Source organism: Hyaena hyaena, unplaced genomic scaffold (assembly GCF_003009895.1).
Source record: "Hyaena hyaena isolate Hyena2069 unplaced genomic scaffold, ASM300989v1 scaffold_606, whole genome shotgun sequence".
Classification (NCBI taxonomy): Eukaryota; Metazoa; Chordata; class Mammalia; order Carnivora; family Hyaenidae; genus Hyaena; species Hyaena hyaena.
In genome coordinates, this window is record NW_024081238.1 from 216,295 (window position 1) to 243,556 (window position 27,262).

Sequence of the window (27,262 nt, forward strand, 5' to 3'; positions counted from 1 at the left end):
TCTTTCTTTTCTTTCTTTTCTTTCTTTTCTTTCTTTTCTTTCTTTTCTTTCTTTCTTCCTTCCTTCCTTCCTTCCTTCCTTCCTTCCTTCCTTCCTTTCTTTCTTCCTTCCTCCTTTCCTTTCCTTTCCTTTCCTTTCCTTTGTCCTTTGTCCTTTGTCCTTTTTCCTTTCCTTTTTCCTTTCCTTTCCTTTCCTTCTTTTTTAATGTTTGTGTCTGAGAGAGGAGAGAGAGCGAGAGCAGGGGAGGGCCAAAGAGAGAGGGAGACACAGAATCCGAAGCAGGCTCCAGGCTCTGAACCAGCTGTCAGCACATAGCCTGATGCAGGGCTTGACCCCACGAACCGTGAAATCGTGACCTGAGCCGAAATTAGACGCTTAACCAACTGAGCCAGCCAGGCGCCCCCCCCCCCCCAGTCTTCTTTCAAAGAAAGGATGAGAAGTAGATTATATGATGGTTGCCCATTTAAAATGAAATTAAACTAGATAAAGCCAAGTGGAAGCCTTTCTGGAGGCAAATGTCAATTGATCAACCTTGGAAAATAGGAGAAAAAGGCTGTTTATGCAATCTGTTTCTCAGAGGGCATGTTGGTTATCTTTCTCCCCATTGGTAGGTTCTGTCTGGGGGCCGCTTCCTAGCACTGACCAGTGCACAAATCAGTGATACCGGAAGATACACCTGCGTGGCAGTCAGTGCTGCTGGGGAGAAACAGAGGGACATCGACCTTAAAGTATATGGTGAGATATTTTAATAGTTGCTTCTACTCTGATATACATGTGTTTAATTCCTAAGGCCATTGAGGAAGTTCATTAAAAATTTTTTCTCCAGCATAAAATCGCTACAACAGGAGATTGAGTTTTTAAATGATTGTGATTCCTGTAGCACAGAAGCTCCGAGAACTTTGATAGACCTCACACGTGCTCCAGCACCACAGCAGTGCTGATTTTGATGATTAAATTTAACAAGTTTAATGCATAGAATGAGAAACAGACACAATACACCCCTTCCTAAGCAACATACCGCAAAGCTAAATAGGGATAACATCTAAGGAAGCTGAGGTCTAAAGGGCAGAAGCTTGTTCTCTTCTCAGACTAAACAAAAAGTTGGGAATGAAAAGACAGAAAATATAGATGCCTTTCAGTAATAGATACCCTCAGCTATAATTAGATTTGCTTTAATTTATGTTCCTTAGGAGACAAATACACTATTGTTTTTGCATTTTTCCTCTTAATTTAAAAAAAAATCTGGTTTCTTTTTGAACTTGATCCAACTCATTTAGCTATAAAGAAAAATAATTGGAAGAACAATATTTGGGAATAAATTAGCATTCTGCTTTTGTGAATTATTTCTGACTTTTACTTCCACCAGCAGTCATAAAAAATTCATGTTCTTCTGTAAGTTCTATAAATACTCTAAGATAAACATATTTTATACAGTTCTGGTGCTTTTTTATGCCCCGAAACCAGACTTTACCTGAAATTATTTCCAAGCTGTTAAACTGGCTATTTTTTTTAAAGGTCTGTCTGTGCGGAGACTGGTGAGTGCATTGTTTTCATAATACCGTAGAGAATGGCACTAACTGTGCTGATTTTGCTAATACGATAGTTTTAATCTCAGACTGCTTGTATATCTGTCCTCTAATGTGTCACATATTAAAAACAATCCCACTGTTTTTCTGTTCCCAGTAGACTAAGCTTATCCAGAACCAGATGTCTGTGTGTGCTTGAATTTAGCAAAGGTGCACTGGGAATCTCTACACAAATGCTCCGTTAGTCTATTTCAGCTATTGCTCATGGCATTTCTTTGCCTCATGGCATCAGTTCCTTTGGATTTAGCACAGGTCCTGCCTCCAGAAACAGTACAAGAAAGTGGCCTTTCATTTATATGCCTTTCCCTCTGTGGGAGACAGGCTAGCAAAGAAACCTGGTGTCGGAAACGCAGTGTTACTAGTCAAAACCTATTGCATTCATTGTCATTTGACCACATGCCGCGGTAGCCAGCCCAAGACAATGGCGCATGAGCTATAGTACCAATCCTTACCACAAAAATCTTATTTCTATCAAAGCATTTGGAAAATCCCTTAGGATTCATTTCACTGCAGCTTAACCTTTCTTATGAGGAAAAAAACCCCAAAAATACAATACTACAAATATGGCACATTTCCTACAATCCTGAATAGTTAGGGGATTTAGTGAGAAATGGCCAAGGAAATTCCTCTCTGTGCTTTTTCAGAGTGGCCCCTTTATAGGAGGACTGATTTCACCATTAGCTTGTGTTTTTTGAATTGTTATAAATATAGGCCTGAAAGAGCCCTTAGGAGGTTATGGAGCCCACCCACCCTTTCCTTCTGGGCAGGGCTGTACCTAAACCATCTGAGACAAATGATTGTTTATTTTATTTTATTTTTTTTAATTTAAATACTCCCAAGGAAGGAGGTTCCTTAGACCTCTCCAAGGGCACGTTGCAGTGTCTGACAAGCTCAATAGCCAGGGGATTCTAATTTTAATCTCCTCAAAATTTCAACTCCATTCCTCCTTTTATGTAATCGTGTGTTGTACAGCTGGTCACTGCTTTCGTTTTGTTCTTTATCATATCCTTTATCCCACATGGTCTTTATTTTATAGAAAGCTGACAAGGCATCGTGGAAAACCAAAAAGAGCTCTAAACTGCAAGTCGGGACCCCTAGCTTTGCCACACATCAGTCACACTATTTCCTTTTTTTCTTCAAATTTTTATTTAAATCCTAAGTCCCGTTATTTCAAATCAGTCATTGTCTGTCACTCACCTCATGTTTTATATAGTGTGAGGCACGAGCGGATGATCTCTTTCAACTCTATTTTTTTTTCTTTTGCCTCTGTGTCTATAAAGTTCATTTTCTTATGGAAAAAAGATAGAAATAAATATCAAAAGTAGATACATGCTTTTAATTGCTTCTTCCAAAATGTTTCGTGAATGGCTTACTACTTTGGAAATCTTAAGCAGGAACGCCTAGTTCAAAAAGTTTCTGAAATAGGCAGTTGGGGAGAACTTTCGGTTCTAAAACTTCTTAAAGTGAAAGGTTAGTGAAAATAGGCACATGTTAATCAGTGTTCAATAGGGACATGCTAATCAGTGATTTATTAACACTTGACTCTGAACCAAATGAAGCAAAGAGGGTATGCTGGAATTAATGTGATCCTACATCTTAAAAGAACAAATAAAACTTTGTGTATGTCTTGATGCTTAATAATGATAAGCAGTATACTGGCCTGTTTTATCCTGAGGGAAAAACTCATCTTTCACTTAGTTCCACCAAATATTATGGGAGAAGAACAGAACGTCTCTGTCCTCATTAGCCAAGCCGTGGAGCTACTGTGTCAAAGTGATGCGATCCCCCTACCTACCTTGACTTGGTTAAAAGACGGCCGCCCCTTGCTAAAGAAACCAGGCCTCAGTATCTCTGAAAATGGAAGTGTGTTAAAGGTAAGCCTATGGATTTATGTACTTCTTCTTACATTATACCTGAGCTCATGGCTTTGGTATTAAACTTGCCTGTCTAGAGGCACCTGGATGGCTCAGTCAGTTAAGCGTCCAACTTCAGCTTAGGTCATGATCTCACAGTTCATGAGTTCAAGCTGCACGTTGGGCTCTGTGCTGACAGCTCGGAGCCTGCTTGAGATTCTGTGTCTCCCTTTCTCTCTTTCTCTCTCTCTCTGTCCCTCCCCTGCTCATATTCTGTGTCTGTCTCCCTCTCAAAAATAAATAAACACTAAAAAATAAGAACTTACCTGTCTGTAAGTGTTCTAATAATTTCATCTTATAAAATTCTAGGCTCCCGTTTTTAAATGGGGTTTTGTAATATTTTTAGATTTTATGCTTAGTAGGATTTAGATATTTGTCTATACATGTTTGTAGCCAGAAGCCATCCAAAAATGCTTTTAGGGAAATAAATGAGTGTTTCATTTTTAGCCATTCAACCAGTCAGCAAATAAACACCCATTTTAGGTGCTCTGCATAGGACCTGAAAAAGTAGACCTATTCCCTACCCTCAGTGTCTTCCAATTTTGCATAAAGCAGGAAAATTAACAGTTCAGTTGAAAATCCAATAAGTAATAGAAGTCGGAGTTAATCACCATTTGGATGGTACACACAATACCTTTTAGGAAGATAGCAAAAGGTGAGGCTGTGGCTGCCTGGAAGTCTTAGAAGGCTCCTTGGTTTTTTACAAGGTAGATGAGACAAAAGTCCTGACTAAGGAAAGCAAAGAAGCTAGTGTGGCTGAAACAGAGAATAAAACAAAGTAAATCTTTGGAAATAATGTTGACAATGTTGATCTGAATGAAGTAATCGCTAACATTGAAAACTAGTTTAAGGTATCAGGATTCAGAAAGTCAGTAAGCCATCGGAATGTTTGTTTCTAAAGCCTTTATAATAACCCTGCTGAGAAATTGAACGAATGGTTAAGTAATCTGCCCACAGTTACTAAGTGTCAGAAATGGGATTTGAATACAGAGAGCATAGCTTCAACATTCATGCTACTAACCACTATACCACATAGCCTCTTGGTAAAGGAAGGTTGTTACTGGCCAACAAAGGGAGTTTGAGAAATGGATGGTGGTGTAGCACAAAGGAAGCTGAGAAGCTTACACAAGGAGCAGAAGCATGGGAGAGAATGGGAAGGACTATGAAGTTGTGTCCTAGAGTAGGGACCGTAGGAATTTTGATCTGTAATAATGGAGCTGGGTAAATGAGAAGACAGAATAACTGATGGAGGAAAGTAGGATAAGTCCATTGAGCTATGGGCAGGAGGGCGGGGGGGTGGGGAGGGGAAGCAAAAAACAATGGCCCATGCTCAGAGGCGGCCCAAAAGCTGTAGAAAACAATTAGAATTCTCAAAACCCAGCTCTGGCCAAATGACAGAAGGAGACCAGTGTATGAACACAAGTCCCAGCACTGGTAGGAGAGAGCTATGTGGGATTAGAAATGTCTTAGCAATTTTCAGAGTATAGATGTTGATTTCTTCAGAACACATATTAATAGGCCTGGGACACCAGAAGTACAGAGATGGTGAAGAAATCCTGGCAACTATTGAATCTTTTCCACAAAGGCTAGCTAGGCCCCCCGAAGGGTGCAGGTCCCATTGAGGGGTGTTGGGAGAGCACCCCATGGAAGTGAAAACTTCTGCAGAACTCATACTGAATTGATCAGTTAAAACTATCTCCCCTGTGCATTACCCAAAACAATTCATGTACATCTTTGACCAGGTGAAGTAATAGATTCTTACTGCTTTAATTTGCCTGGAACACACTAGGCAATGAATAAATCTTTTTTAATTAAGTTTTTATTTTAATTTTATTTAATTAATAATTAAGTATTAATTAAATTTAATTTTAATTTTATTTAAATTTAATTTTTATTTTAATTAAGTTTTATATTTAATTCCAGTGTAGTTAACGTACAGTGTTAGTTTTAGGTGTACAGTATAGTGATTCAACAAGTCCATCTATCGCCTAGTGTTCATCTCAACAAATGCACCCCTCAATCCCCATCACCTATTTTACCCATCCCTCCACCCAGCTCTCCTCTGGTAACCATCAGTGTGTTCTCTGCAGTTAAGAATCTGTTTCCTGGTTGGTTTCTCTTTCTCTTTTTTTTTCCTTTGTTCATTTGTTTCTTAAATTCCACACGGGAGTGAAATCATATGGCATTGTCTTTCTCTGACTTATCTTGTTTAGTGTTACACTCTGTAGCTCCATCCGTGTTGTTGAAAATGGTAAGATTTCATTTTTGTTTATGGCTGAATATTCTGTTGGATATGTATAGCATCTGTCAATGGACATGGGTTGCTTCCATAATTTGACTATTATAAATAATACTGCTGTAAACATAGGGGTGCAGGTATTCCTTTGAATAAGTGTTTTTGTATTTTTTGAGTAGCTACCCAGTAGTGTACCTACCCATTTTTAACATTTTTGAGGAAACTCCATACTATTTTCTACAGTGGTTGCACCACCAACAGTTTAGGAACATTTCTTTTCTCCACATCCTTGCCAACATTTGTTGTTTTTGTGTTTTACATTTTAGCCATTCTCACAGGCGTGAGATGATATCTCATTGTAGTTTTGATTTGCATTTCCTTGATAATGAGTGATGTTGAGCATCTTTTCATGGGTCTGTCAGCCATTTGTAGTCTTCTTTGGGGGAAATGTCTGTTCATGTCTTCTACCCAGTTTTTAATTGAATTATTTGTTTTTTGGGTGTTGAGTCATATCAGTTATTTATATATTTTGGATACTAACCCTTTATCAGATAAGTCATTTCCAAATATGATGTCCCATTCTGTAGGTTGCCTTTTAGTTTTGTTTGTTTCCTTGCTGTGCAGAGCTTTTTAGTTTCATGTAATCCCAATAGGTTATTTTTGTTTTTATCTCCCTTGCCTCAGGAGACCTAGCTAGAAAAATGTTGCGATGGCCAGTATCAGAAATTACTGCCTGTGCTCTCTTCTAGTATTTTTATGGTTTTCGGTCTCACATTTATGTCTTTAATTCGTTTTGAATTTATTTTTCTGTATGGTGTAAGAAAGTAGTCCAGTTTCATTCTTTTGCATATAGCTGTCCAGTTTTCCCAGCACCATTTGGCAATCAGTAAATCTTAATCCCTCCTCTCTACCACACCCCTCCTCACAGATTCATTATGAGATGATTTTAAGGACCTGGAACCCCAAGTTTGAATATGTTTATCAACAATTATGTGGCTTTGGGCAATTTATTATTTTCTAATATTCTAATTTCTTTTAAAACTTTTTTTTTAAGTTTATTTTTAAGAGAGATAAAGTGGAGTGGGGCAGGGGCAGAGAGAGAGAGGGACAGAGGATCTGAAGCAGGCTCTGCACTGACAGCATAGAGCCTGATGTGGGGCTTGAACTCACGCATGAGATCATGACCTGAGCCAAAGGCAGCCGCTCAACCAACTGAGCCACACAGGCACCCCAAGGCAGTTTAAATCCCTGAAGTGGTCCTGTTTTCTTAGTAAAATAAGAATGTTACATTTTAAGTATTCTTTCAGGTCTAATATTCTTGGGTTCTCCATGTGTGCTTTGATAAAACTCCAGCTCTCTTTGTTCACATCAATCAGTTAACTGTTATTGAGTGTGTACTGTGCAGCCCTGCTATACTAAATGACTTCAAAGATCTCTCCAACTCCAATGAGTCTCTCTTTTGAACGTTTAAGCAATTTCTTGCAAACTTATTTATCAATCAGATATTGTTCATTGTACCTCTAAGTTATCTTGTGTTATATATTCCTTGCTTATTATTGAACTTTTTTTTTTAAATCTTCATGTACTTTATATTCTTAACTAGATTATAAACTCAAATCACAAACTATGTTACACTATACTTCTTGGTATCTTTACCTATAATATCTGGCACAAGGTTGTTAATAACTGCTAAATGGTTAATGAATAAGTGATGAAGAGTGTTGATGCATATTGCAGATAAATATATGGAAAATATTTACTGATACTCAAGCACCAAACTCTAGCTGCCAGGAGATTGAGACTAACTGCATGTAATACTTGGCTTAAAAAAGCATACAGAACCAGGGACACCTGAGTGGCTCAGTTGGTTAAGCATCTGACTTCGGCTCAGGTCATGATCTCACAGCTTGTGGGTTCGAGCCCCATGTTGGGCTCTGTGCTGACAGCTAGCTCAGAGCGTGGAGGCTATTTCAGATTCTCTACCTCCCCCTCTCTCTGACCCGCCCCTGCTCACACTGTCTCTCTCTCTCTCTCTCTCAGAAATAAATAAAACATTAAAAAAAAACATACAGAAGCAGATGGGGAGAAGACATGTACTATATCAATAATAAAGGTGTTATTTTACTGAATGATCCTAGACATATACAGATTATCTATTTTAAAGCCCTAAATGACTTATTCAGAAATTGTGATTTTTGTTGCTATTTTATCTGCATTTTATTATATTTAAAAGGCCTTTATAGATCTTCAGTCACTAATATTAATTGCATTAAAATAAAGTATGATACACATAGAGGAAAATTGTTGAATCTTGATTTAAATGTTTAATGTGAGTGATGGGCATATAAAGCGTATAGTCATATATTTTACTATTCTCTTTCCTTTTTATATGTTTGGAAATCTTTAGAATACACATGAAAAATTTTATATGTTTGGAAATCTTTAGAATACACATCACAAATAACATTAATAGAGAAATTCCAATTACTTACAAAATAAAAACTGAGGTTTCAAAGCATGGTTTTGTTTTTAGATTGAAGATGCTCAAGTTCAAGACACGGGTCGTTACACTTGTGAGGCTACAAATGTTGCTGGAAAGACTGAGAAAAACTATAATGTAAACATTTGGGGTAAGTGTGATTATATGTAATTAATTCAAAATCAATCATAGGTAGACTCCCTGGACCTAAGCATATCAGTCATTGTGACTTTGATATAGGACCTTCTCTCCTGCCTGAGCTTTATACTCTTTAGTTCTTGCAGCCAGTATCTTCTAACGATTGAGCTTTCTCCATGAACTGATAGTGGCTGGATCAATTGAAAAAAGTCAAAGGCCAAATCATGCACAGGGATAGAAGACAGAACACCTGCACTTGCTTCGTGGTGGGATTACTCTGCTGACCAGTGAGAAAAGCTATCCTCGCCTTCTACCATCTGTTACCAATTAAGAGAATTCTTAGTCACAGCCAAGTACAAGTTGTGATAATTCCTATCTGCTAATTGTTATACAGTGCTCCCATTTCCAGCAAATTCACCTTTATTTTATTTACTTGTTTAAATTCATTTATAACATTATCATGCCACATTTTGATTGTATTTGTTTAAATTTTTTAACTGTGGAGATCATGACCTGAAATTTACCTTTGATTTATAAAAGCTTATTCAAAACTACATTTTTTAAATCAAAATAGAGGAAATAATTTGATTCCTATGGAGAGCACATGTTTTAAAAGTTCAACAGCCTGCATTTACGTGGGAAATAATTTAATTATAAATCATATCATTTAAAAATTCTTGAGGAAGTTTGAGAAGTACAATTATTCACCCTGTGCAATGACCTTTAAATACTAAAATTTACTACATATTAGTTATATGTCATTAACATCTATTCCCACCTCCTTCCAACCTTTTTCTTCCTCCATTGCTCCTTCCCCTTCTTTCTCATTTCTGTCAAATGGGAAAAATATTCGTGTAGTTCCCATCTGGACAAGACACTGAACTAAGTGTTGTCAAGTAAAGGTTGGGGGGAAAAAATTAGAGCTGATGATGCATTAGACAGTGAGGTGAGAAATTCATTTTTGCAGTGGTGTACTGAAGATCCCTATAGAGTGTCCATGTGAAGCTGTCCTCCGTGCAGTCAGGAATACAAACCTATAATTTAGGAAAGAGAGAGAAAAGCGTTAAAATGTAGAGTTGGAGACATGACTATATAAGCAGCAGTTGAGATCCCTTAGAGAATAAGAAGAATGTGTACAGAAGAATACTGTAGACTCTCACATGTACAATCTAAAAAAAGAAACTGAAACAGAAAAAGAGACCCAAAGTGAGAAACTGAGCAGGAGTAGTCAAAGATGTAGGGGAAAACTTGTGTCATGGAAACTGAGGGGAATGGTGCTCCCAAGAGAAAAACATGGACAACCAAAAGAAAAAGTTGGACATAGATGGATGGTTACGTGCATGAATGAATAATGTCACATACTGCAGAGAAATTAGACAGGAACTACAAAGTGCAATTTACAAATGAGAACAATGCCCCTTAAGGGAAAGCATTTGATAGGAGAAAGCAGAATACAGTAGATATAAGAATGAATGTTAGGGGAGAGAATGTTGAGACATCAAGGATAGATTCACTCGAAAAAATATGTTGTGCCTTTGTGTTCTTGGCATGGTGCCTCATGTAGGCATAGAGAGGTTAATGAGAAAGACAAAGCCACTGGTCACACAGACTATGTAGTCTGCTGCTGCAGAAATATTTTTAAATAGACAATTAAAATTAAATCTCCTAAGAGATCATAGGAGTATTTGTGGGAAAACATATTGGGGCTCATGACATCTAATTGAGATTTTAAGGATGAGTAGGTATTAGCTCTCTGAAGAGGATGGAAGAGTTACAGAGATCTGGAGAATACTGTCTGCATTCACTGAACCAAACATCATTCACTATGGAGCTGGTGTGGTGCTGAGGAGAATGAGAAGCTCTTGGGTAGAAAAGGTTAAAAGGGGCAGATTGAAAAAGACCTCTAAAACCAATTTTTAAGGTATGGACTTGATTCTTAAAGTGGTAGGGTACCATTAAAAGGATGTAAAGAATCCTTTTATTCAGATCTGTATTTTGGTAATAAAACAGATAAATTCTAGTAATATTTAAGGAATTGAGTTAACAGAATTAATTGATTACATGGAGAGGTGTGAAAACAAGAAAAGTAAAAGATGGGTGTCAGTGCGTGTTGGCCAGCTGGGCCATGTGGACAGCAGTGCCCTTTTCTCAGCGAAGGAAGGTGACTGAATCCAGTTGTGGGCAAGCTGAGTTTGAAAGTGCCTCTGAGGCATCCAGATAGAGATGTTTAGTAGTTAGATATTAAAGTCTTGATCTCAGAGGGGGTCTGCATTACAGATACAGATTTGCAAGTATCTGTCAGTAGAAGCCAAGGGAGTAGAGAAGGGTAGCATTTAGGTTGGAGATGGTGAACTTATAGTGGTGGCAATCTGTGTAATTGTCACTTTTTTCTGTGGAACTTTCCATCTGTGGTATAGGTGATGACAGAGTAAGCTACAGGATTCATCCAGAGAGAGTTTCCAAATAGGAAGGGCAAAGTGCAAGGCAGTTGAGAATATTGACAAAAGAGTAGTTGAAATGATTGATCATGAAATCTAAGCTGGATAGAGAAGTCAGTAAACAAGAGTAGGTAGCTGGATTGGAAGGTTCCTGAGAGGTGAAATGACTTGAGATTCAATTAGGTCAATGAAATGAGAATTGGGAATAACTGAGTGAAAGGGCTATAAGGACAGAGCAGTAGGAGAAATGTAGAAGAACATGACGGAGGAAGGAAGGAGCAGATCAAGGAAGTGAGTAGTCATGGTGGTTAGACTGGATATACATGTAGATGGTGAGTTCATACAGAAGGATGGCAGGTTTCCATGTGAAGAAGGACAGAAACAAGTACCAAATTCTTCAGTGGATGGATAAACCATGCTTAGGGGTGCCTGGATGCTCCATGAGTTAAGCATCTGACTCCAGATTTCGCTCCGGTCATGATCTCGTGGTCATGAGATTGAGCCCCATATCAGGCTCTGCACTGGGCATGGAGTCTGCCTAAGATTCTCTATCCCCCTCCCTTCTGTCCTTTCCTCAAAAAGAAAAAGAAGAGAAGAGAAAAGAAAAGAAGAATGGTGGGTTCACAGATGATGGTGAGGGAGAAAAAGAAGTAAATTGATGGCATGAGCCTCAAAGGAATAAGCTTTCACATGGGGGTAGTTGAAGTTGAACAGTGACTGGAAGCTGCATTGGGGGGTGAGGAGGATTCTCCCACTCCTCAACTCCCAGGAGCTTAGAAACCAAGCATCTGTCACCTGTTAACACTGCAGCCCGAGAAAGATCTTGAGAGCAGAGTTCAGCCAGCAAATGCAGACTTAGCCTCCTTGAGAGAGGCATACGTAGTCAGGGTTCACTTTAAAGGTTCCAAAGAGAAACTAGAGGACAGTGGGGAGGCAGGCTATGCATTCTAGAATAGGTAACATATCCATTTCTTAGATCAAACCCCTTGTGTCTGTTCTTTACTACGATGTTGTAAGCCTGATACTTTCCAGTTCTCATCAGCCTCTGAGAAATCAAAACTGGCTTGGCATGAACACAGTTAAGTTTAAATTTGGTAGGTGCTTTAGATTATGATGCAAGATATCTAGTTATCTATAATACATTAGCTTCTTTGTAGCCGCTCTGGATATTTTTTTAATTAAGTTTCTATCTGAAAATGGGAAGTCTGCTAATAGGTATTTATTCTACATCTTACAGTTGACTTTTAATGTGGTATTGATATGTCAACATCAAGTGCTAATTACTTCCTTGTGTCATTTGAGTGCGAATCTTTTTTTTTGTTGTAAAGATTAAGGAAATTTTATGTTAAAGTTGTCTTTTTTCATCTTTCAGTACCACCAAATATTTATGGTTCTGATGAACTTGCTCAACTTACAGTCATTGAAGGGAATCTCATTAGTTTATTGTGTGAATCAAGTGGTATTCCACCCCCAAATCTCATTTGGAAGAAAAAAGGTCAGTTTTCACCCTTAACATTTATAAAATTAAATATAAATATTAAATGAATATGTCAGTTTATTAACAAACTTTCCTGGGGTTTGCATACTGAAATATTAGATAGCAGGATTGCTTTATTTTAAATGTGAAGCTGTGATACATTTAGTATCTAGCTGAAAATCTTCAGTTTTGAAACTGCTCTCCAGGAAAAATATATAATTTTCTGTATTAGTTGATTGCTTTTTAATCAAACACATTATAGAGTGGTTATAATGATCAAGAGTCTACCATTAAAAGAAGTCTTTTTTTTCTTCTTTAGAATAAGCCTTAAAAAATATTTTCTATAGCAGACAATTTTGCTGTATTTGACAGTTTTGTAGTGTATGTTAAGGTTGAAGTCTGCAGTCGAACAAATTTTCAATTCATTCATCAATAAATATTTATTTGTATCCATTACCTATCAGAGAGATCATGTATATTTTTAGTTGATTTTTAAAATCATTTTTGTGGGGCACCTTTGTGGCTCAGTTGGATAAGCTTCCAACTTCAGATCAATTCACAATCTCATGGTTCGTGGGTTTGAGCCCTCATTGGGCTCTGTGCTGAGAGCTCAGAGCCCAAAGCCTGCTTCAGATTCTGTGTCTCCCATTCTGTCGGCCTCTCCCCCTCTTGTGTGCTCTCCCTCTTCCCTCCCTCCTCTCTCTCTCTCTCTCTCTCTCTCTCTCTCTCTCTCTCAAAAATAAATAAACATTGAAAAATTAAAATAAAATCATTGTTCACTGTTTTAATGTTTTACCTCATTTTTCTGTTTTACATGTGATATTGATTGGAAGAAAAATTTGCAGAAGATAATCGTGATAAATATCTCTTCTTTCTCTTCCTCATGCTCCTCCTCTTTTTCCTTCTTCTCGTTCTCCTTTCCTTCTTCCATTTACCCTCTCCTTCCTTCTCCTCCTCCATCTTTTTGCATAGGATTATTTTACAGCATCATCTGCCTGTTAGGTACTTGAACTAAGACGTATATAAGTACACGTATCAGAGTATGTACATAAATGTTGTATGTTTTGCTTCATGTTCTGCCATTTTGTTTTCTGCAGGCTCCCCAGTGCTGGCTGATTCTGCAGGGCGAGTCAGAACTTTATCTGGAGGCAGACAATTACAGATCTCAGTGGCTGAAAGATCTGATACAGGGCTGTATTCATGTGTGGCATCGAATGTTGCTGGAACTGCAAAGAAAGACTACAGTCTGCAAGTTTACAGTAAGTTATTCATTAACTAGACATTGGCACAATTTTTTTTCGAACCTTTTGTCTTTCCTTTTTACTTTTTCTTTATATCTTTAAGATATATTCAAGGCAGTATGGTTATAATATACCTATCATTAGACCCATAAATTTAAATTTTATAGGCCTGAAATGATTCATGTGGCCACCTCAATGTTTAGAAACAGTCTCCGATTTTCTAACTCCCATAGTGGAAGTTAGAAAGAAGAAAGGAATTGATTGTGAGTGAGACTACCATATATATTTTAAAGTTAATCCTGGGAAGACTTCTGAAAATTACGGTTGTGAATGACAAGTTCAAATATTTGTATAACTTGTCAAAGTTAGCAAACACAGAATTCTTTTATTTATTTATTTATTTATTTATTTATTTATTTATTTATTTTTACAAATAGTTTATTGTCAAATTAGTTTGCAGAATTCTTTTCTTATTGTGTTGATAGTTTATCGTAAGCATGAAACCATTTCAACATTGGAGAGGAATTCAACCTCTCAATATAGCAATGCTATCTGTTAGCTTTGGGTCTTCTCTTTAGTAGTTAATATTTCAACATCAAAAATGAATTTAACTTTGGTAATAATTCCTATACATGACTCGAAACAGACATTTCCTACTTTATTTTTTTTTTCTTTTTTCTTTAGTTCGACCAACAATATCCAGTAGTGGCAGCCACCCTACTGAAATTATTGTGACTCGGGGAAAGAATATTTCCTTGGAGTGTGAGGTGCAGGGTATTCCTCAACCAAAAGTGACCTGGATGAAAGATGGCCGCCCCTTGACCAAGGGAAGGGGAATGGAAATATTGGATGAAGGTCGCATCCTTCAGCTGAAGAACATTCATGTATCTGATACAGGTCGATATATGTGTGTTGCTGTGAATGTAGCAGGAATGGCTGACAGAAAATATGACTTAAGTGTACATAGTAAGTATAAAGAAACTCAATAAGTCTATTCACTGGCTCTTATGATCTTAGCATCCTGGATGAGAGATTTAAACTTTCTGTGTTGAGTCTTTTATTTATAGCCTATGATTTTCTACATATGCACCTCTCTTCTGGATCATTCCCAACACTTATCCTTCTATGCCTGACCTGCCATTTCTTACCTTGCTGAAACAGGCATATATTGGATATTCTATTAGAAAAAGCACATACTGAAGTAGATATAATTGTCTATCTTCTTCAAGTACCCTTGGTCCAATGCTTTCCCAAGTAATAATTCTTAATTCTGTTTTCCAAATTTGCTGTCTTTGTTAGTATAAGCCTCAGTTCCTTAGAGCCTACTGACTCAGCATCAATTGTTCATGAGTTGTACCGAAGTCAGCTTTAATATTTTAATTAATGAGTCATGAATGTCAATAGAAATACACCAAACATACATATACTCAGGGACAGTGTTTTGTATGCATATCATTTGAATTGCAGTTTTAATTATTTTTTAATTCAGTTTATTTAAACTAAAACAAAAACAAGAACAGTTTGCCCATCCCGCCCCCCAACACCACACACACACCTTTGGCAACCATCAGTCTGTTATCTGTATCCATAAACTTGGTTGTATTTATTTGTTTTTAGATTCCACATCTAAGAGCAATCATACAGTATTCATCTTTCTCTGTCTGACTTATTTCACTTAACATAATGCCCTTCAAGTAGTTTTGTTCTTTTTTTATGGCCGAAAGTAATCCATAGTATATAAATACTTTAAAGTCTTATTCATCCATCAATGGACACAGGTTGTTTCCTTTGCTTGGCTATGGTAAATGATGCTGCAATGAACATGGCGGGATGGGAGGGGTGGGGAAGGGGTTGTGTGTGTGGCGGGGATATATGTTTTCAAGGTAGTGTTTTCATTTTCTTCATATAAAAGCCTAGAAGTAAAATTACTGATCATATGGTGGTTCTGTTTTTAATTTTTTAAGGAACCTCAAAAAGCCTGGTTTTCATCGTGGCTGCACCAGTTTACATTCCCACCAACAGTGCACAAGGATTCTCTTTTCTCTTCGTCCCCAGCCCTTGTTATTTTTTCTTTTTGATAATAGCCTTTCTAACAGCTGTGAGGTGATAGTGCATTGTGCTTTTGATTTGTATTCCCTATTGATTAATAATGTTGAGTACTTTTTCATGTACCTATTGGCCATCTGTATGTCTTTTTTGGAAAAATGTCTATTCATATACTTTGCCCATTTTTAATTGGATTGCTTGTTTTGGGCTACTGAATTGTATGAGTTCTTTATATATTTTTTATATTAGCCCCTTATCAGATATATGATTTACAAGTAATTTTTCTATTCAGTAAGTTCCTTTTCATTTTGTCAATTGTTTCCTTTGCTGTGAAGAAGCTTTTTGCTTTGATGTAGTCCCAATAGTTCCTTTCTGCTTTTGTTGCTTTTGCTTTTGGTGTCCCATTCAAAAAATCATCTCCAGGACCTATGTCAAGGTGCTTGCTGCCTATGTTGTCTTCTAGGAGTTTTATGGCTTCATGTCTTGCGTTCAAGTCTTGAATTCATTTGAGTTAGTTTTTATGTATGGTATCAGAAAGTCATCCAATTTCATTCTTTTGCATTTGACTGTCCAGTTTTCCCAGCACCATTTATTGAAGAGACTGTCTCTTCCCCATTGGATACTCTTGGCTCCTCTGTCATAAATTGACCATATATGAGTAGGTTTATTTCTGGGATCTCTATTCTGTACCATTGATTTATGTGTATGTTTTTATGCCAATACTATGCCGTTTTAGTTACTATAGCCTTGTAGAATAGTTTGGAATTAGGGAGCGCGATGCCTCCAGCTTTGTTCTTTCTCAAGATTGCTTTGGTTATTTGGGGTCTTTTTTGGTTCCATATAAATTTTAGGATTCTTTATTTCTGTGGAAAATACCATTGGAATTTTGATAGGGATTGCATTGAATCTGTTGATTACTTTGGGTAGTATGGATATTTTGATAATATTAATTCCTCAGTCCTTTATTTGTGCCTTCTTCAGTTTCTTTCACTAATGTGTTATAGTCTTCAACATACAGGTCTTTCATTTCTGTGGTTAGTTTATTCCTCTGTATTTTATTCTTTTTGTTACAATTGTAAGTTAGATTGTTTATTTCACTTTCTGGTACTTCATTATTAATGTATAGAAATGCAATAGATTTTGTGTATTGGCTTTGTATCCTGCAACTTTAATGAATTCATTTATTCTAACAGTTTTTGGATGGAATCTTTATGAATTGCATTTTTTAAATCTATAGACACAATGATAACTTTAATAGATGCAGTCTTATAACCTGAATCCCATTAAGACATGCATAACATCCAGTATTAATATCCTGTGATTTGCAGCCAATGTGTGAGCCAAAGCTAACAAAATCAGAATGGAAAAGAAAAAAGGTTTCAATATGAAGCATCCTTTTTGTTAGATTACTTTTAATTTTTAGGATTAGAATTATTTGTTAGAAAATTCTGCCCATAAGAAGGCCATTAATCCATATTAGAAATTTACCAGACATGATGAGTAACTCAGAGAAAATCATTCACCACCAAGAGAATAATGGCATGAAAGTCCATTACTGCTATGAGTGGGGAAGAAGTGACATTTTTACCTTTAGCAGTAACACTAAAAATACCGCTACTGCTAATGAGCTCATTGTTGTGATTGCTTGTTTTGCTGATCAACAGATCAGAAAATGGAAGTCTTATTATTATCCTTAGTCTGTTAAGGATTTGTTTTTGTTTTTGTTTTTTTGAGGATTTGGTTTTTGATATATATTAGCTACCTTAGTTTCCTTTCCTTGTTTGTTTTATCTTACAGCCCCTCCAAGCATCATAGGAAACCATGGGAAACCTGAAAATATCAGTGTTGTGGAAAAGAACTCAGTGTCCCTGACTTGTGAAGCCTCCGGAATTCCCCTGCCTTCGATTACCTGGCTTAAAGATGGGTGGCCTGTCAGCCTTAGCAGCTCTGTGAGAATTCTCGCAGGTATTGGGAATTTTCATAGCTTGATAACCTGGTTGGTTTCATATGGCCACCATATCTCCTTAGTTTCTCTGTCTTTTATTTTTTCTTTTTGATCAAGTTGCTTACTATATTGCTGGCCATATTTAAAAAAATATTTAGAAGGATATCAGAAGCTATATGAAAAGGGGGAGAAATCTGTAAATACCTCTAGATCTTTTTAAAAAAGAAATCATGGCACTTGCTTATTACTGAAATCATGGGGATGTCAGAGCATTCATGCTACAATGAGTACCAACCAATTTGAAAAGTGAGGAATGGGGCCCCCTGGGTGGCTTAGTCGGTTAAGCTGCTGACTTCGCTTCAGGTCATGATCTCACGGTTCGTGAGTTTGAGCCCCATATCAAGCTCTGCGCTGACAATGCAGAGCCCGGAGCCTGCTTCAGATTCTGTCTCTGTCCCTCTGCCCTTCCCCTGCTTATGCTCTGTCTCTCTTTAAAACGAGAAAAGAAAAGAAAGGAATGAAGAGAAGTTCTGAAAATGAAGCCAGAGTCTAGAATGAATCATATTTTATAGCAAATCTCCATAACCAAGTATTTCATCTGAGTGAGTTTCATATTTTCAGGATGGGTTAGTTTCCTGTGAGCTAAGACTTTATCATTAATATAAAAGGGATATTCAACTTCTGCCTCATCTGATGTAAGAAAATCTATTAGATCGTCCTCTATGAACCAGAGTAAGCATGCAGAGAGGTGTTTCGAGGCCATGCCACAGGAGTCTGCGCTTCGCTCTGTTAGGAATGAGTCTGTGCCTCGCTCTTTAGGTCTTACACAGACCAAGGAAACAATCTTGCCAAGCTGTGGTTTAATAAAGGGCTCGGATCCTGAGAAGAATACCTAATGTGTTGAGTGAAGGCACTTGAATTCAAACACATCTCACCCTGGAACTTCTGAGTTAAGCCCAACAAAACGAAAGTTAAATAAACTCCTGCACTTACATTAAAAACATAATGATGAGGGGCGCCTGGGTGGCTTAGTCGGTTAAGCGTCCGACTTTCGCTTAGGTCATGATCTCGCGGTTCGTGGGTTCGAGCCCCGCGTCGGGCTCTGTGCTGATTGCCAGCTCAGAGCCTGGAGCCTGTTTCAGAGTCTGTGACCCCCTCTCTCTCTCACTCTCCCCTGCTCACGCTCTCTCTCTCTCTTTCTCTCCTAGAAATAAATAAAACATTTTAAAAAATTAAAAAAAAAACCATAATGATGAGGGTTATCTGGATGGGTCAGTCGGTTAAGCACCCAACTCTTGGATTCAGCTCAGGTCATGATCTCATGGTTTTGTGAGTTCAAGTCCGGAGTCAGGCTCTCAGTTGACAGCATGGAGCCTGCTTGGGATTCTCTCTCACCTTCTCTCTCTGCCCCTTCACCACTTGTGTTGTCTCTGTCTCTGTCTAAATAAATAAACTTTAAAATTTTTTTTTAAATGATGAAAATCAGGGTGAAATACAGCTTCACAATTCTTCATATAAGAAGAGCTCTGAATTGTGTTTGTAATTCAGTATACATTAACAGCGTAATGTGGCCATCAAGAAAATAAATGCAGTATTTTGCCACATTAATAAAATATTTTTTCACGAATTAAAGGAAGAGACTAATTGTATTCTGGACTTATTAGGAAGACTAGAAGAAGGACCTATTGAAAATATTTTCAAAGAAGTGTAACAATGGTGGTAAATTATTGCAAAATAATTTACATTTCTGATTGTATTTAAGCTGGGAAAATAAACCCTATGTAACCTTATGGTTACATAGTGAACATTAAATTTAAAGACTTGAAGAACCATGGTGCAGAAAAGGATTATGTTGCTTCTGTCTGGTTCCAGAGGTTAAAAGTAATACCAGTTTACGGAAGACTATAGGGACAGATTTGGGTTTGAATATAAGCAACTTAAAAAACATTTATATTGTTTAAAGCCCACTTAAAGCCTACTTTTCAAGGCTTTTTTAGATAAGATCCTTTCCTACTTTTGAATTAGGTCTAAATATCCTAAGGTCCCTCTGTTTTTTCAAGATGTTGATCTATAAATGATAGGACATCAATGAAGAATATATATTACTATAATTATTATATTTATTGCCTGTAATATTTATTAAATTTACAATCCCAAGACAGTTACTTAACATTGCTAGCTTCTATTTCTTCACCTATAAAGTGAAGATATTAATAATATTTGCCTCTGAGGGTTTTTGTATAGTTGAAATGAGTTCATGTATGTAAAACACAGTGCCTGCTTTTATGCCTGTATATGTGTTAACACAGTGCCTGTTTTTATGGTAAGCATCCAGTACATGTTCAGTATTGGATGTAGACAACCAGGTAAAAGGTTTGGGTGTCCTGTCCTGGAAAATTTTCCTGTTTCCTTACTATATTACTTTCCTTTGCACAGGACTCCTAGTCTCTATTGATCTTGGGAAATCCATACTAATGACGAAGGCTTTATTACAATTTGGTTACCAAAAACCTGAACACATTATCTTCTTGTCTTGAAATTATCCTCATGTTTTTGGCTTTGTTTGAAAAATTCTCAATTGCTGAAAAAGTAGGAACTCTTTTTAAATACAATAGCTACATCAGGGCTCCTGGAATGAAAAAGGCAAGAGAGTAGTGATGTACTGCTGTCACAAAGAGTGATGTGCTCTGGCTTATTATAGATTTACAGGGGTGGTGTTTTTGGTTTTATTTAGTCTTATTTTGCTTGACTAGCAGCTGGAGATCCCTGAGGGAACACATTAAAAGGATTTGACCTTGTGGTGCTGCCAAAGGAGTCATTCAGTTTTACAGTCTGAACATGTATATTGTGCAATAGATGAATGAGAATCAGATGAATGGCATATGACTTGCTTGGTCCTTAGTCTGCTGCACACTTCTGTTTCATTAAGATTAGTTCTCCTGAGACTGCGTACAGATTTTCTGAAAGCAGTATGTTTGTGAAAGTCATTGTTATGAAGCTATCTGCCAAGAATAGAGAGCTGCTATAAAAACTTAATAGGTAAAAGAAACATCTCCATTTAAGTATGATTTATTGTCAGATCTTGTTTGTTTGCTTGTTTCTCACTGGATTGAGTGAGCGGACCAGGAAACAAAAGAAATATCACGAAATTTAGGAGGTTAGGGTTTGCAGAGCTAGAAATAACTCATAAAAAGTTGTATTGTGTTAATATCTCTCAGCTGGAATCATATTATGGTCTCGGTAACTTGGAGTAGCAGTGAGTGCCTAAATCCCTGCCTAATTAACACAAGTTTTTTTGATATGTGTACACAACTTCTGTATTTAAATTCTTATTTAAATTCAGCTGGAGGGGTCATTGAACTCAGGTAATCAGCTTTGTTTGTCTAAATAAGTTACTACTAAGTTTGCCTTTCAACGGGTTGAAGATGGGAAGGTTGCTTACAGGAAAAGCTCAGTGACAGATTGTTATGTTTATAAAAACAAAGCAGATGGAATCTCCTGAGGAATCCAGAGCCAGGTGAATATTTACCTGAAAATTCCATGTTTAACCATTTCCATTTTTTTAATTCAAATTCAGGGTACTAAGCAAAAATGTACCAGGTAGAAAAGTATAAAATCTAAGACATGACTTACTTTCTTTTTCTTAGAATTTACTTCTCAAATGGTTTCGAGGACTCTCCTCTCTGTGTGCCTTAGTTCTCTGCAGGCCTTGCTTCATCCCATTTACTGGCTCCTCTTCCTTTGTCCTTCAGGGTGTGATTAGACCCTGCAGCATATCCGAGCTTCCCTTTCAGTCTACAAGCATTTCTTGGATGCAGAATCTTTTGTCCCTACATAGAAGTTCAAAGTATAAAATGTAATGATCAAAGCAGAGTTGTGCCAGTCAATCAAGTGTCCCCCACAGACTTGGATCGAAATAATTCTAGGACTCCATGATACTCAGGTGAAGACTAGTAGTAGTCGGTCTTCATGGTTTCTCCCATTCCTTATAGACTGATATCACCCCAGTCTGGGTTGCTGGTGTAGTTCTCTTTCTCACATTCACATTTCATACGCCCAGTGGCAAACTGGGAATCGTTTCCTAAACGTCCTGTCTTTCTAAAACACAAATCACATCATGACCCTTTTTTTGTTTAACACACTTCCATAGCTTTTAGTGAACACAATAAAGTCTTGATTCCATAGCCTAACATTCAAGGGGCCAGAGAGTCTAAACATACTCCAGCTAGTCTCACCTCTCAATGTTGGCTTCACCTGCTCTAATTTTTTTTTTTAAGAGGGAGTGAGTGGGGGAAAGGGAGCAAAGAGAGAGAGAATCTTAAGCAGTCTCCACCCTCAGCTCGGAGCCCAATGTGGGGCTCAATCTCACAACCCTAGGATCATGACCTGAGCTGAAATCAAGAGTCAGACTCTCAGCCTACTGAATCACCGGACCCCCCTCACCTGTATTACTTTAAGTACCACAACTCACATCTGTTTTCTACTCTACTACCCCATTTATACTCTACTTAAAGTGGTTTCTCTCAACTCCTGTTGTTATGCCCAGATCGCAATCTCCCCAAAATCCCAAGACCACCAAGGAGTCCGAGTCACGTATGCAAAAGCAAAGGGCTTTATTACAGGCTTAAGCTCGGGCTCCCAGACCTCACCAACACAATGGATCCATGCTGAGAGCCTCGAACAATGGCAGAGTAGGGTTTTTATGGGGTTTGTGATGGGGGAGTTACAGAAGTTGTGACGTGGGAACAGTAATCCAATCATAATTATACAACATCATTGACAGCGGGTTTAACCATACACATTGTCTAGAGTATTCGTTACTTTTGGCGGGATCCAATTACGACATGTAGAGTACCTTTAAATTTAACCAATCACAGAGCGAGCCTAGGGTCTTACTCGGCGACTAACGGGTTAACTTTAACATTAGGTAACAAGGTCCTATCTATAGTTTCTATCTCCAGGCCTCTCCCTTAATAATGTGGAGGGTGTTTGCTGGCCTTTCCTGATTGGGTGTTGCAAGGGTGGTTTCTCCTGCCTTGGACAATGTGTGACTGCCTGATAGTTTTGGGGAAGCTGAAACTCAGGCCTTCTAGTTTAGAGGGGAAACTAAAAGCCTGTCATGGAGTCAGTTTTGTTTAGACCTTTAGACTTGTGTCCTTACACTGTATGTGTTAAGAGATATTTGCCTTTTAATATTATGTTCAAACATCACCTCTCTGGAACTTTGTTTCTTGCCTGTTGTCACCTAGCATTGTATTTTTTTAATCCATTCAGCCAAATAATTATTCTGAATTACTTTTTCTGTTTCATATAGGCTTGAAATATGATTTTAAAAAAAAAAGCCTGACATAAATGAATGTTAAAGGCCTTTGAAGCACATTGACTAAATTTTATCTAAATTAAGCATTAGTTGGCCAACTTGTAAAGTTACAGATTTCTTTTTGAGTCATCTGGTGGTTTGCTTCTCCAGGAGGCAGGACTCTGAGGTTGATGCAGACCAGAATAGAAGATGCTGGACGGTATACTTGTGTTGTAAGAAATGCAGCTGGTGAAGAAAGAAAAATCTTTGGTCTCTCAGTATTAGGTATTTTTATAATTTTCAGTTGGCTTAATGCATTCTCTGTGTAGAGTTAAAATTTATCTACAGCATGATCTTGATCTTGATGTGTTCTTTGTCCCCTGGACTGATCCTTTTGGAAATAATTCAATGTTAGAATAATTTGGATGTAATTAGTTGGATTAAAATGCCTGAAATGCCATGTCTTTTCAGTTCACAATTGTTCAACAATACTCTGAGACTCTGATAACTTGTTTCCTGTGAATATTTATCGGAGTTATAGTGGGAGAAATAAATGTCTAATAAATATGTTCTTATCAACTTGTTGGCGTTTTTATCCAGACTTTATAACTTAAGTTACAATAAAATTCATTGTAAGTGAATTCATGGCATATAACTTTATACTATATCTAAAAAATTGGAATTGATCAAAATAATATGACATTCCAGTAAACAAATAATGAGAATTTGGGGATTTGTTTTAAAGGTTATAGCTTATAAAAATATAAACACAGATGCTTGTAAAATAACAATTCTGCTGGCATTGTTGCTTACTTTTTCTGTTTTTTCTGCATTTAACTTTTTTTTAGTGCCACCTCGCATTGTGGGTGAAAATACATTGGAAGACATGAAGGTAAAAGAGAAACAGAGTATTACACTGACTTGCGAAGTGACAGGTAAGGGACTTAGTTCTTGTACTTCTGCGGTTCCTCCACTCACTTATTTTTTTGCCTCCACTATATATCTTAATTAGTTGAGAAAAAAGTCAAACTACTATAATAAGCATTTGAAATTGAATTCTAGTTGAGTAGAGCCAATAGAAGTGTAGGAGGAAATTTCTCAGATTATGTGGAGATAAAAGGAATATTCCAGGGCGCCTGGATGGTTCAGTCTGTTAAGCATCTGACTCTTGATTTCGGCTCAGGTTGTGATCTCACGGTTTGTGAGACACACTCCCATATCAGTCTCTGCACTGGCAGCATGGAGCCTACTTAGGATTCTCTCTCTTCCTCTGTCTTCCCCTCCCCCTTCCAAAACGAATAAACTTAAAAAAAAAAAAAACCTATATAAAACAAAGGATACGTCTACACTGAGGAAAGGAAGAAAAAGGGGTGGATGGGGAGAAAAGGGAAGACACATCAGTCTTTTAATTCAATAATTACCTTTGTTATAATTCTGCTACTACTTGTATGCTACTAGTATATAAGTAGAAAGGATGTATACGATATATGTATATACATATGTATACATATATAGACACACGTATATGGATAAAGAAAATGTGATGTACACAGACACACATTTTCTTTATCCATTCACCTGTTGATAGACACTTAAGTTGTTTTCATATTTTAGCTATTGTGAATAATGCTGCAGTAAACATGGGAGTACTGTTATCTTTCCTAAGATAGTGATTTTGGTTTTTTTTAAATATATACCTAGGAGGAGAATTGGTGGCTCATGTGGGAGTACTATTTTTAATTTTTTGAGATTGTCACGCTGCTTTCCATAGTGGCTGTGTCAATTTATATTCCCACCAACGGTGCACAACTGTTCCCTTTTCTCACAATCTCATCAACACCTGTTATCTCTTGTCCTTTTGAGAATAGTCATTCTAACAGGTGTGACGTAGTATCTCAGAGTGGTTTTGATTTGCATTTCCCAATGGTTAGTGATGTTGAACATCTTTTCACGTACCTGTTTGCCATCTGTATGTCTTCTTTGGAAAAATGTCTATTCTGGTCCCTTGCAAATTATTAAATTATATTATTTTTTGTTATTTGCTCTTAAGTTCCTTATATATTTTGGATATTAATCTCTCATCAGATATATGGTGTGCAAATGTTTTCTCCCATTCCATAGGTTGTCTTTTTATTTTGCCAATGATTTCTTTTGCTGAGCAGAAGCTTTTTAGTTTAGTGCTCCCATGTCATAGACTCTGGGTCTGGAGTTCTCTCATGTCCAGCAAGAGAGCAGATGTAGGATTGACATGTGAGAGGCTACTGTCTCGGAGGAGACAAAAGCCTTAAGTAAGGGTTCTTGATCTGTTTTTATTAGGATCAGAAGGCTTATAAGTGTGATGGGTGTGCACAAAGAGACCATGAAACCATGAACATTAGCTCATGGGCATGGGGGAGAGGGAGTTTTGAAGATCTGTGGTGTTAGGGATTTGGGTTAATATAAAATTCTGCTGAGTGGAAGGTTGTTTACAGCAGACATGAGGCGCCACCTCTATTTACTTAAACTGGCCTAAGGGACAAGAAAGACAGAGCATGCTACCTCAGGGTCAAGAGGCATTTTTCTTTTGCTAATTAGCTCCACACCAGGCAACTACGCCCATCTGTGGTCTATAGCCTTGTTTACATGTTTTTGTCCTGCCTTCCAGTGAAAACAGCTTTCTGCCATTGTACTAAATTGGAGGATGCTTCTGCCCTGAATAGCTCATCTTGTTTACCTCTTCTTGAATGTTTCCATCCTGAGATTCTCTATTCCTATACCTTCGTCCTATACTGGGGGCCTTTGCCATGCTTACCTAATCTTGTTTACCCAAACTTGGGTGTGTTCCTCCTGTGGCTTTCTAATTCTTCATGCCTTGCTAACAGTCAGTGTAAACTCAGGGAATTCCTAAGCTTATGCCCCACAGTTCCTCCTTTCTTGTTTTTCTTGATTCTTCTAGTTTTGTGTTCAAGGATCATCGTGATGAGCTCCTGGTCCTTTTGCTTTTGGATGGTTTGGAGGGTGATTCTGCAAAGACATAAAAAGAGGCACAGTTAAAGCATTCCGCCTCCCACAGTTATCCAGAATTTAAGATGAGCACTGGCTGTAAGTGAGAAAGGATTTGGGTCACACCACGTTGCCCAGGAATCAGCCCATTCATTTTTAAGTTGGTCTTCTGCATACTGTAGCTGTTGGCGCAATGTCACATCTAAATTTTCTATATTGTCAGAGAGGTAGGAAGAAAATACATTGTGAAGGTGTGTCTGGACAGCATCCCAAGCTTGGGAGTGATTTTAAGGAATGCCAGTCATGCAAATATGCTGGTAGTTAGAGTTGCAGGGCAGTTTAGAGTGAAGGTACAAGGCCTCCTGTCTTTTTCCAATAAATTCCACTGCAGCCTCAAGAGCTTCGAGGCGGGCCAAAACTTGTCTATCAATAGAAGTTAGGCTTATAAATTCCTTGGTAGTGTTGACCATAAATTTATTCAAGACACGGGCTGTTTGGATAGTACTATGCAGGTTGATTCCAGTAAGAGTGGCAGAGGCGATAATACCGACTGCTGCTAGGATATCCATGATTAACAGGCCAGCAAATCTTTTTGGCTTTACAGCTGAGAACCAGTGTTGAACAAACTTGGATAGTGTGCCTACTCCTGATGGATGCACATAGAGCTCAGTTATTACCAGGAACCCAGGCCGAGAGGTGCTAAGTACCAGTAAAGAGGATATATTTAGGGGTGCCTGGCTGGCTCAGTCAGTTAAGCGTCTGACTTTGGCTCAGGTCATGATCTCATAGTTCGTGGGTTCGAGCCTTGCATCTGGCTTTGTGCTGACAGCTCAGAGCCTGGAGCCTGTTTCAGATTCTGTATCTCCCTCTCTCTCTGACCCTCCCCTGTCCATTCTGTCTCTCTCTCTCTCAGAAATAAATAAAAAATATATATAAAAAAAAGACTATGACTTTGGGTATATTTACCATTACTGGTGAGTTTTGTACATCTTATTTCCAGTTGAGAAGGTCCTTAGCGTTTCTTGTAAAGTGGGTCTAGTGATAATGAATTCCCTCAGCTTTTGTTTGTTCAGGAAAATCTTTATCTTTCCTTCATACTTTGCCAGCTATAGTATTCTTGGTTGACAGATTTTTTTCTGTTAATATTTTGAATATATTATCCTATTCTTTCCTGGCATACAAAGTAGACCTTTTTTAAAAAAAAAATTAATGTTTATTTTTGAGAGAGAGAGAGACAAAGAATTTGAAGTAGGCTCTAGGCTCTGAGCTGTCTGCACAGAGCCTCATGTGGGGCTCAAACTCACAAACCGCCAGATTATGACCTGAGCCGAAGTCAAGTACTTAACCAACTGAGCCACCCAGGCACCTCCAAAGTCAACCTTATTTTTTAAAGCCAGCCTAAAGTCTTATGGGAGTTCCCTTGTGTGTTATATGCTTTTCACTTGCTGCTTTTGAACTCTGTCTTTAACTTTAAAAACATAA

At 37.7% G+C, this 27,262-nt stretch overlaps 1 protein-coding gene across 1 annotated transcript in view; it reads left to right on the forward strand.

Moving 5' to 3' along the window:
• Positions 1 to 27,262, forward strand: part of HMCN1 (hemicentin 1) — a gene marked incomplete at its 5' end in the record, with an annotated part of 345,453 nt that overhangs the window by 194,368 nt on the left and 123,823 nt on the right. The window contains 9 exons of the mRNA XM_039257197.1: positions 612 to 735; positions 3,285 to 3,460; positions 8,269 to 8,365; positions 12,163 to 12,285; positions 13,365 to 13,526; positions 14,193 to 14,474; positions 17,352 to 17,519; positions 22,970 to 23,083; positions 23,647 to 23,733. Of these exons, the coding sequence (XP_039113128.1) occupies positions 612 to 735; positions 3,285 to 3,460; positions 8,269 to 8,365; positions 12,163 to 12,285; positions 13,365 to 13,526; positions 14,193 to 14,474; positions 17,352 to 17,519; positions 22,970 to 23,083; positions 23,647 to 23,733 (1,333 nt within the window). The remainder of the gene's footprint in view (positions 1 to 611; positions 736 to 3,284; positions 3,461 to 8,268; positions 8,366 to 12,162; positions 12,286 to 13,364; positions 13,527 to 14,192; positions 14,475 to 17,351; positions 17,520 to 22,969; positions 23,084 to 23,646; positions 23,734 to 27,262) is intronic.